Here is a 12,127-nt window from a genome sequence, read left to right as displayed (position 1 = left end):
AAGTCATTGGTTTTATGTGACAGGTTGAGCGAATAGAGCAGGTGGGAGGCGGGCCAAATAAATGAACCGCCACTTTGGCGGCGTGAAAATCACTGGACTGGACCAGTTTTTGATTCTCGGCTCTAGGAAATGTTTTTATTTGTTTACTTTAACAGGCATTCTAATGCCATTCTGGTGTTTGCACTTTGACCACAAGGGAGCAGTATAACACATATGTACTGTACAAACATACACATCGTAATTTCCGCACTATAATGCACATTTAAAAGCAATAAATTTAAAGGACAACCGACGCTTCCGGACAAGTTGTGTCCATAATTTGTAAAATCACTTCAAATAACTTCAACTGAGCGTATTTTACAAAGATTCCATGGCATATAGCTATATCTGACCTTTTAAGACTCGCGCTGAATATTCCGGAAGTCTTGTTTTTGAGTTGGTGACGAGTCCTCACGTCACGTCACGGAAGGAACGCCCCTGACCGAGAAAGGACACATTGTAGCAGTCCTTTCATGGGGTCAATGCATTTTGCGGTACTTTGTTTGGTCTGAAAACTATTTGAACTATTCGAAATAACTATTTCAATCATATTCATAACTGGATGAGTAACAAGAAAGCATCTTCTCCGAATCTGGAGCCATTGTTTTGATTCTCGAGCAAGGCAAGACGTCTTGGCGTGACACCACGAACAAGGGGGCGGAACCTTTTGAAACTGCCCACTTCCGGTTTCAATGTTTTGCAATTTCAGCACACTTTAAGTCATTTTTTGGGTGTTTTGCATTAGACTAAAAATATCATACTGCGTGTTTTGGGTATTTTAGATGCTATAAAATGTTTTTCTGACATCACTTAGGAAACAAAAAAGTGATGTCGGTTGTCCTTTAAAGTCAACAGTCTGCCTTATAATACGATGAGCCTTCTATACAGATCCATATTCTGGTTTCTTGGACGTAGCAACTTCAATGTTCTATAAAGCGCTTTGCTGCATCTACAGCTGTCTCATAGAGTTTGCTTGTATTGTATTCCCTTTAGCGTAGCTCAATCTCGTGGATACACAATGTAACTGCTACGTGTCTTGTAGCGTCTATTCTGTCAGCATATATTTGAAACCAGTTTTACGATAAGACGGTCAACTCATTCACTGCCAAATAATGTGCAAATATATGTTAGCATTAAGCGAGCAAATTTATAGTATATAAGTGTCTTAAATAGCAGTGAAATGTTGAGGTTTTTTTTACAGTAAACTTGAACTGGGAGTGACATTCAAAAAATTACTATTTACTAATTATGCTTGCATTGGTTCATTTTAGTTTGTTTAACTCCACTCCAGTCATTTTCACTTAAATTGCAGGGCCCACAGAATATTGAGTTTTAGGACTACATAAACATTCAATACATAATTAAAAACCTTAGATTCTCTTCAGAAAAAAAAAGAGTTATTTCCTAAATTATATGGGTCTGGGGTTATCTGAGCTTGAAATGAGGGCGGCTGTCCAAAATCCCATGTAATGTATACACGGTACATATTGGCTTTTCAATTTCCGAATACATTCAGTAATGGCAGTAAATGAGTTAAAGATGCGACCTAAGTTGAGATCTAATATCCGACCATTTTTGCCGGTTTACCTCCCACTCAATTTTTAACAAACAAATAAAAAAATGGTTTAGTCTCATGACCAAAATGTCATTCCTTATTTTATATTGAGTTTTTTAGCTAACTTCAACTAGTCAAGGGACCCAACAGCTTGAAACAAGCACACTGGGCCTTTATTTGGAGGATTTGTTGGCTATCTGGCAATTGGCACACTGATATAAAATAACATGTAGAAATGTATAATGTATGGCTGTAAAAAATAAAATAAAATGGTACCTTCTCAAGTTGGGCGTTCTGCTTGGATTTATACAGCACCTCCCCGACGGCCACAAAGACAGACAGCACCAACCCGGCAGCCAGCACGATGAAAATTCCGCCGATGTTCTGCACCCCCAAAGCGCTGGCCTCTTTGCTCTCTTCTTCGGGGCAGCCGTTCCCCCGCCACCATTTCTCTTTCATCATGTGCAGCTTGCCTTCCTCCTGCAGCTGCAGAATGGCGATGGTGATCTTGTCCCTGTACGGAGAGCCTGCGGGGGGAGCACAAGGATGACACCGGGGTCCGGTTTTGTATGCGGATTCCACCGCTGGCGAACTCGAATGGGGAAACGACTGTCGTCACTGTGACGGCTTGCTTAAAGGACAACCCACACCATTTTTTTTGTTTCCTAACTGACATCAGAAAAACGTTTTATAGCATCTAAAATACCCACAACATGCACGCTGATATTTTTAGCCAAATGCAAAACACCAATAAAAATGACTCAAAGTGTCCCAAAACTACTTCAAAATGACCTCGGAGATGGCGAGTTTCAGAAGGTCCCGCCCCCTTGTTCGTGTCGTCACGCCACGACGCCTTGCCTTGCTCTAGAATCAAAACAATGGCTTCACATTCGGAGAAGATGCTTTCTTGTTACTCATCCAGTTATGAATATGATTCAAATAGTTCTGAAGAGGAAAGCATAAATGTTTGCAATCGATTAAAGATGTCCTCCCATATCAATTAGAGCCGTCAGGACTGCAATGTAGCGTCCCAGAAAATGCACAAGGTGGCACCCAAGCTCCGTTGGAAATGGGTTGATTTGTCTGCATGGAATTTGTGTCAACTAGTATCAAATAGTAGTCTTGGTGCAACACACAACGATTCACCATCTTGTTATGTATGTGTTTTCCTTCTAATTTCGCCATCAACGCGAAGTTTTCAGACCAAACAAAGTACCCAAAATGCATTGTGTGTCGCTATCTCGGACAGGGGCGTTCCTGACGTGACATCACGCCAGAAATCGTCAACTACGCAAAAACAAGACTTCCTGAATATTCAGCGCGAGTCCTAAAAGTAAAATATAGCCATATGTGGTGGAATCTTTGTAAAATACGCCTCGTAGAAGTAATTTTTGGACACAACTTGTCCAGAGGCATCGGTTGTCCTTTAAAATGATCATGCGTTTAATGCACAAAACACAAATAACACTTTGCATTAAAAATCACAAGCATCCGTAATTTTAAAGGAGGGTAGGGGAGTAAATGCCTGAATGACAATTAAAAAAGTAAATCAATCATATGGCGGTAATGAACATCATCAGCCAAAGTTTTGCAAAGCACGCTAGTTGTGTTTAATCACTTCCCCATATGTTGCCGACTCACGACTGCAGGATAAGGTCTTTTTTTATTTTTTATGTTGCAGTTTATTCTCCATGCCATCCATCATTTTCTGTTATCATCCATCATCCTTTCATCTCACAGACTCCATTTATTTGGACACATAAAGGGCAGAGGCAGACAATTACGCTTTTTTTTATGAGCATGCACCAGGGTGAGCACCAAGATGGAGTTGGACACTGAGTTTTGCAGATGTTGTTTTTGGGAAATAATAAAAAAAAAAACATTCCCCCCCCCCCCCCCCCCTCACTCATGTTTACTTATACGGCCTCAGCTGCACAAAACAATAAGAGAAAATAAGACAATCAATCCAATCATAACGAAACACAATTTCCGGTTACTTTAATTCATTTTTCGATTTAAGGACACCGCTGATCGTCATTTGGGTCACGGTTTAGGACGACTTTAGGAGAGCGGTGGGGTACATCAAGGACTAGTTGCCAGCCAATCACAGTATTATTACAGTGGGTCTTTTTGAGGCTCTCAAAATGGCCGTCATTTGTATTTTGGCATCATTTCCTCAATTCAAACTCGAAGTCGATTGTTTCCATTAGATTATTTTACTCTAAAACCACTGTGATGGTTAAGAAATCTAACACAGTAATGTAAATGAAGCCAAACATGACTGCGTCGGCTAATATATTGTTATTATAGTAAATACAAGTTTATTTTTTGTTTCAAGACTTTTTACAGTGAGAAACGCGTTGCTTCTTTTCAATGTGAACTCATTCACTGCCATTCTTGAATTTATCCGGGAATTGAAAAGCATGACGTGGAGCGCCATTCCCGAATGTGTTCGGGTTTTGTTTTTTTCTTGCGAGGGTGCAGATAAAGCACTGGTCCGACCTCTGGCAATGTTTTTCCCTTCCACAAAGAGGGAGAATTTGCCTTTCGCCCATGTTAGCGCTTTATAACAGTTTAAGCGGTTGTTAAAAAGCTATATGAATCAATATGTATGTATTGCATTGTGTTGTATTTCGTTTAGCAGCCCCAATTTCAAGCTCAGATAACTCCAGACCCAAATAACTTAGGAATTAACTCTTTTTTTCTGATGAAAGAATAGAGTGTAATGTTTCTTTCCCTACATTGAATGTTTATGTAGCCCTAAAAGTCAATATTCCGTGGGTCCTGAAATTCAAGTGACGACAAAAGCCCTGGCACTGGAGTGGATACATTTTTGCATCAGCAGTAAATGAGTTAAAAATGTACTTGGAGAAACAATGATAAAAAAGAAAATACTATGAAAAAGGGACATTAAAAATGACAATCTCATACTTCATAATAATTATAGTAACGGATCCAACATAATGTCATGGAGTCACGCCTCGGCTATGTAAAAATAGAATTGTGATATCCGTAGTCACTGTGTCAATAAGAGTCTTCCTCTTTTTTTATTTGAGCCGGTGTGCCATCAACGTCATTTTTTAAGCAGTCATTTGAATATAAAAGTTGTAAAGACGCTGCCACTTTCATAGATGCCTTTCGGCTTACATGAGCATGAACGCGGGTTTAGTACAGTACATATAAAGGTCTATAAAGAAGGCGGGTTTAACACCTCCCACCCCTCCCGAGTGTGCTATCGACGTGATTTGTAAGCTGTTGTTTTAAAGCCTGTCCGACCGAGTGTCGAATATTTGCAAAGTCGGCAAACGCCACATTCAGGTGAGGTTTGTCTGGCTTCATTCAAGCTCGCCTGCACTTTTATAAAATCAAAATCAGAAAGTCTTTAATAGTCCCGCAATGGGAAATTAAAAATCTACAGCAGCAAAATTGATAGAAGGGGTTCAACAGATAAAACAAAGTATTTATTCTATGCAGAAAAGAAAATGTGTTTAAATAAATCAAATGTAAATATAATTAAATAAATATAAATACAATAAAATAAATATAAATAAAATACAATAAATATAAATATAAATATAAATATAAATATAAATATAAATATAAATATAAATATAAATTCCACCGGCAATTACGACCGGCTCGACTTACGACCCCCCGTATTTACGACCACGACCTCCAGTCCCTATTTGTAAAATTTTAATTCTACGCCTGGCACCGCAACGAGCTAGCAGGCCAGCAACGCGTACGGCAATTTTGGCCAGCCAGACAGCATCTCACTCTCGCACAGCAATAGACCTATTCAACATTTTGAATGTATTTCGACTTACGACTATTTTGACTTACGACTGTTTGGTCGGAACGGAACTCAGTCGTAAGTACCTGTAAATATAAATAAAAAAAAAGTCGAAATTCCTTTGCGACAAGAAAAAAAAGAAACAGAAGACGAGGGAATGCAAATGGTAAAAAAAAAAACTAAAAAAAGCAAAAAACAAACAATTGATTGAAAATCTACATCCATGCGCCCAAATGCTTGCGTGTAAATATGGGCTCAGATGACCCCCCCCAATTTGCTTGATCATGTGCACAAGCAGATGCTTCATTTGAAGGTGGGAGATCTCTCAAGTATCACAGACTTCTGATGGCGCACCCCCCCCCATCCCCCACCGCATCCACCCATCCCGCCGCAATCCTCGTCATCATATTTCAAATGATAAATGATGGCCTAACAAAGAAGGCCTTGGATAAATGCTAATAGGATGAGTCCTCGGAGACAAAGATAGAGAGCCGCCGCCGCCGCGGTAAAATGGAAAAAGTGCGCCGCTTGACGCCGCTTGCATTCATAACTACCTTACAGATGTGGAAAAAAGCAGAAGGCATCCATCACTCCTACGCTGCTGCGCTGCTGCGATGCAAATGCTTTGAGTCTATAGCTTTGCTTTTAGGAAACGGGGATTGACAAGCAAAATTGTAAACCAGGGGCGGAGCTACGTGGTGCCCAAGGGTGACCATGGCCACCCATACAATTTTTTGGTGAAAACAACTATGGTTTAATTTTTTTCTGTTGTTTCCCTCTATGGCGGTAAATAAATGAAGAAACAATATACAAATGCACTCGTTTAAATTCAAAGGTGTTGAATTATTTTTTTTACATTTTAGTTGTAGTTTTCAGCTTCCAATAACTGCCAGCAAGGGATTGGTTTGCTTAGAGCGATTGAACTCCCAAGCCAATAGAGCATTTAGTATCAGCCAGAATAATAACAGTCATCATATTTTGTGTTTGGGCACAACCTAGCATAACAGCGCTAAATCTACCGAATAAACCAGTGGCTGATCGTCAACGCCTGCAAAGCCTTCTCTGCTGGCCTAAAAATATCGGAATCACGGACTGATGTTAATTATATTTTGTCCGTGAATTCTTAGTAAATAGTTCCAAATTGTCTTTCAGCTTCCTTTCATTGCTATTCCCGTGTTGTCCTGCTTCCAGGTGTGTATTTTTTTGTATTTAATCATTTAACCAATCACATTTCAGCCATCATTTGTTACCAGGGTTCACAATCAGTTCTGCAGGACCTGTCGCATCAAATGTGTCTACGAAATTGTTGCTCTAGGCGCTGGTCAATGTCAGAGAACTGCTCTTATCACTGTGTGACAAGAGCATACTGGCCAGAGCTAGCACACTGTATCTGAAGCAAGCTGCATAAGCAAATATATTGTGTAGATTTAATTGTAGTTTTGTCAACCCACAATGGCTGAAGGAGGAGAAGAAATTGATTTAGTTGCAGATTTACTGATAAAGTCATTTTCATCAAGATGGACTTTTCAAGAAAAAATGGACATCATTAAGAAAGGTCGGACAATTAATACCTGGCTAACGTTACCCTCTAGTGGATTTGTAGTATATTACACTACATTTTTTTCAGTCTGGATTGATTCAGACATAGCACTACTGAAGGCCTAGCGATGAAATCCACAGCTCGCAACTGCAATAAACGCAGAGGGGGAAACTAACCAGTCTTGGGTAAAAACACACTCAATGACAAGGACGCTCAAAGTCAGAGAAAAGAAAGAAAAAAAATCCCATTCTTTTGGAGCGCTGCTGCATTTAACGATTAAAAGAGACATTTTCTATCACAGAGGAAACATTTGAGGGAACGTAATCAGCTTTATTCTGAAACAGTGAGTCATGAACACACTCAATGCGAGCACCAAATGAATTAGTGGGAAGTAATAACTCCTGCAAGCAGACGTCCTAATCTGTACTTTTTATACGTTTATCAGCCCGCCACTTATCAGGGCAGGAAAATGAAGGATTTGAAATATAGCCGCTTCCCTCGTTTGATACGCTGCCGCATGGCAACGATGAGAAGCAACCGGGGAAGGTCTGATGTCCATCTCAAGGACGTCGGTGTAAAAGTCGGCGCGGTGGCGGGGGCGATACATCACGGCGCTGCCTCGCCTTTTGTTACAGCCGTGGCAATCACGGCATCTCTGCAGATCTATAACCGCGTCGCGCTCATCAGCACCAGGCAGCTCCAGATGTGGATGGCTGGAATTAATCATCCGTATTTTGATGGCCTTCATATCGCCTGTGATGGATGCGGCCATTAGCCCCCCCCCCCCGCCCTCGTCCCACTCCGCCACTACCTCATCGATGCCCCCCGGCCACAAGCGCTCCCATTGGCCTCGTGGAGACCAGTTTAACCTTTACGGCAACTGGGATGGAAATCATCAGCGGTTTTTTACCCCCCTTCTGTCACCCTCGAGATATATATATCTAGCCGCCAGCTACTTTGCATACAGTGCAAACACAACAACGCGCTTCCCTTTGCGTGAATTATGAGTGTCGCATAAAAAAAAAAAAAAGTTTGATACTTTGAATGTGTCTCATCGCTTTTGACGGGCGTAAACATCGATTAGAAAAACAGACGTGAGAGCGGTGGGATTGGCGTGCGATTGTTTTGCTGAAGCGCTTTAACGCTCGGATACAATTTACGCAACGTCAAGCGAGACGTAAGGGAGTGGGTGGGTGCGTGGGGGGGGGGGGGTAAAAATCACTTTGGAGCCTCTTTTAAGAATTCTTCCCCCTCACAGTCGGAGCTCTTTGTGACATAAAAAATGCAGAATCATGCCATTAGGGGAAATTTGCCAAAAATTTGGTTGTTTAACATTGTCAAAAGAAAATATGCAACGACATCTCCATAAGCTCAAATATTGAAATAAAATGAGGGCATCCTGGTTGGTGAGGTGTTCCGGGCACATCTCATGGCTAAAACCTCATTCAAGACATCTTAATCTATTAGCTGGCTATCTTGTTATCTAGCGTGCTATCTAGCTATTTAGCCAGCTACTGTATCTATTAACTACATAGCTAGCTAGCTATTAGCTATCTATTTTCTAGCTATTAGCTATCTATTTTCTAGGTATTAGCTATCTATTCGCTAGGTATTAGCGATCTATTTGCTAGCTATAAACTATCTATTCTATAGCTAGCTTGCTATCTATTTGAGTTTCTTCCGGATTGAGTGAACGCTGGCGTGCGTGGCTGCCGTTTCTCACCCATAGGAAAAAAATATCCTGTGACTGTAAAATGACCTTGAGAGTTTTGAAATGCGCTTATAAATGAAATGTATTATCATTATTATTACTCTTCTTCTTCTTACACAAGATGACCCATTTCAGTTTGTGACCAATAGGTGGCACTGTCGGGCCCCACCTGAAGCTGCACGACCATTCATTGTTTGTTTCACTCTGTCAGGTTTGTTTTGTCTTGTCATGTTTACCTTATGATTTTGTTTGCTACTTTGGACCTTTTCATTCTGATGACTTTATTGTTTGAGATTTTGCTCCAGCTGATTTTAATAAAATGTGTCAAATGCACCTTGCCCCTCCCTCCTGCCTGCACCACCTCGTGCAAATCGTGACAGAAATACTACCTGTTTGTCATCCAGGTAGCGTCGAATGGTCTTAGAACCCCCGGGAAGAGCTGCAAGAAGTAGCTAAGGAGAGCGAAAGCTTTTTACGTCTAATCCCCAGATAAGCAAAAGAAAAACGGATGGCTGGAGAATCCCCCTCTTCATGTTTTGAATTGTCCCGTATTGTTGCCGATGTTGTATTGAGCAAAATAACGCTGCCTGGAGGAGTTGTACCATTGTAGCTTTTTGCTCACGTCGTGTTATATCGACGGGAAGAAGAAGATGAGACGGAATCAATAGCGGCGCATGGCGCGTCATTTTACCAAATGCGATGGAATCACAAATCAAACGGCCAATAAGTGAATAGTTTCCCCGACGCTTTCAAGGAGAAGGTTTGCTTACCCATCGGCGTTCCCACTCCGTAAGCTTTGGAGTCGATGAGGTCTCCGATCTGCGTGAGGTTGCAGTTGCGCTGGGTGACGAACTCGATGGTGGTTGACTCCATAAGGAAAGCGTACTCGGAGGTGAGGGCGCGCTGGATGCCCTCCTCCACGTTTTTCACCATCACCGATTGCCTCCTGCTGTTCATGAACTCCCACATCTTGTCGTAGGTAGATATCTTTGTCTTCTGCGAGAGAAAGATTGATTGACAGGTGTTTGAAGGGGGAAATCAATGATAGCACTTGTGTTGATACCTCGACGAAAAATGATCACATCATTTTGTATTTGAGTTCGGTTGCCTGGTCTCGCTTAGGAGAACAGAGAATGAGCAATAGGGGACATGTCTGTTGGATCGAAATTGATCTTTTTTTTTTTCTTTGCGGAGGATGAATAATATATGCCCGTGAGTTCTTGTTATAATGTGTTCCTGCTCAGTTGGGGTTCAAAGATTGGTTCTTTCAAGCGATATAACACAGCCAGGTTAGTTATTTGCACTTCTTTAGCTTGTTTATGGCGTTTCCCATTATGTGTTAGCATTAATCTAGCAAATTTATGTAATTGTCTTAAATACCGGGGATGTTTTTTATAGTAAACTTGAACTGTGAGTGACATTCAAGGAAAAAAAAATCACTATTCAGTAAATAGGGTTACGTTGGTTCGTTTTAGTTCGTTTAACTCGTTCACTGCTAGACGATGTGCAAATATTTATCCACTGCAGTGCCAGGGTTTTTTGTCATTTTCACCCAAATTGAAGGACGCACAGAATATTGAGTTTTAGGACTACATAAACCTTCAATGCAGTGTAAGAAATCATAGACTCTATTCTTTCATCAGAAAAAAAGAGTGAATTCCTAAATTATATGGGTTTGCAGTTATCTGAGTTTGAAATGAGGGTGGCTGTACAAAATGCAAAGAAATACATACATATTGATTTATATAGCGCTTTGACAACAGCTGAAGCTGTAACAAAGCGCTAACGTGGACAAAAGACAAAACATCACCAGAGGTCTGACCAGCGCTTTATCGGCACCCCTAGCAAGAAAAACCAAAACCCGGACACATTCTGGAATGGCGCTCCAGGTCATATTTTCAATTCCTGAGTAAATTTGTATATTTAACGGCCAGCCTTCAATGATTCCCTTGTTTTTCCGCACAACGGAAAAACAAGAGTAGTGTTTGTTTTTTGTGGTTACCTTGAAAAATGTCATGGTGGCCCCATCCTCCACCACACCATAGAGAATCTTGGTTTGCTTGGCGAGGTCATCGGCTGAGTCAATGGGCGACTCCATCCTCTCCACGGTGAGGAAGGCGGCCAGGTTGGCCGTGTAGGAGGAAATGATGATCAGGGTGAAGAACCACCAGATGCCTCCCACGATTCGCGTCGACAGCGCTTTGGGCATTAGCTCGGATCCTGAGGTGAGGGAGGCGCCGGGAGTTAAGGTGCCAAAATAGACTCAATCGCCCGCACAGCCAATCATCTGGCATTCGCTCTTCAGGGTCGGGTCATTGTTTGTTTCACCCTGTCAGGTTTGTTTGATCTTGTCATGTTTTAGTCCTGGTTTTGTTTGCTACTTTGGACATTTTCGTTATGATTACTTTTTTCGTTAGAGATTTTAACTATATTTCATATAATTAGTCAAATACACCCTGCTCCTCCCTCGTGCTTGGTTTTTTTGGGGTCCACCACCATCACCATGTTGCAAATTGTGACCGAGAGATGCTCTGTTTGTCATCCAGCTAGCTTGGAATGGTTTTGGGACCCCTGGAAGAGCTGCACGAAGTAGTATGCATCTATTTGTCACAGCATACGACAAGATAACGCAGCATGCTCTAAAAAAAAAAACAGTCAAACAGTCAAGAACTCTCTCGAGCCCCCCCTCAACACTCTTTCTATTCAAATGCGCCGCTCGCTTCAAGATGAAATCACTTGAAGAAGAAAAAATCCGCTCAGAAAAAGATAATTGTTGGATTTCAAACACGCTTAACCGCCCCTCGCCCCGCCACCACTTCCACCTCCCGCCACGAGCTGACACAAGTGAGCGCTTTGAATAATGCAAAGGGGGTGGGTTGGTAGGTGGGAGGAATAAAACATGTCCCGCAGACAGGTTGTTTTCATGCGTCGAATGCAACAGACGGGTGGAAAAGCGACAGGGTTGTTTGGGCCAGAGAATCATGCACCCAAGGTAACCTCATCTCCTGACTCCACACCCCACTGGTCTCTCGGCGCTGATGGGGCCAAGCGAGGGACAGTGAAAGCACACCAGCGATCATATAATAGGATTTTTTTTGGGAGGGGGCGGGTGAGAACGCCAGGTGTCTATTTCTCTGTCGCCGTCAGCTTGGATACACACATACACAAAAATAACCCCAAAAAAAGGACAACCCTGAGAGACAGTAGGACGTCAAGAGCTGTGCAGGCTGAGGTAACTACCTTGCTGCATGAGAGCCCCAACTCCAAACCAGAAACTATTGAGTAGCGTAAAATTGTTTTCCACTACGTCCGAGTCGGGGTTGCACGGGTGCGGGTTGTACCACTCGTACGGGCTAAACCTGGAGAAGGGGGAGAGAAGAGAAAAAAGGATGTCAGTTAAAGAGTTTTGTAATAGAAACAGGTTGACATTGTCACGGGAAAAATAGCAAATGTTATGAGAATCAAGTGAAAACGTAACGACAGCAGTGT

The 12,127-nt window shown here is 41.9% G+C and overlaps 1 protein-coding gene across 3 annotated transcripts in view; it reads right to left on the bottom strand.

Annotated features, from left to right (window-relative positions):
* Positions 1-12,127, bottom strand: part of LOC148883735 (glutamate receptor ionotropic, kainate 2) — a 73,631-nt gene that overhangs the window by 4,676 nt on the left and 56,828 nt on the right. For 2 of the 3 annotated variants that reach the window (XM_089021427.1, XM_089021428.1), the window contains exons 12-15: positions 11,879-11,997; positions 10,641-10,858; positions 9,409-9,634; positions 1,871-2,121 (exon numbers count right to left, since the gene is read on the bottom strand). In XM_089021427.1, the coding sequence (XP_088877553.1) occupies positions 1,871-2,121; positions 9,409-9,634; positions 10,641-10,858; positions 11,879-11,997 (814 nt within the window). Of the gene's footprint in view, positions 1-387; positions 478-1,870; positions 2,122-9,408; positions 9,635-10,640; positions 10,859-11,878; positions 11,998-12,127 lie in introns of those variants that run through there. The other variant, XM_089021429.1, reaches the window with a different exon arrangement.

The sequence above is a fragment of the Hippocampus bargibanti genome, linkage group LG19 (genome assembly GCF_051943395.1).
Source record: "Hippocampus bargibanti isolate YZ-2025 linkage group LG19, ASM5194339v1, whole genome shotgun sequence".
In the NCBI taxonomy this organism is placed as follows: domain Eukaryota; kingdom Metazoa; phylum Chordata; class Actinopteri; order Syngnathiformes; family Syngnathidae; genus Hippocampus; species Hippocampus bargibanti.
The sequence above is the reverse complement of the archived record's forward strand: the minus strand, read 5'-3'. Positions and strand labels throughout refer to the sequence as shown.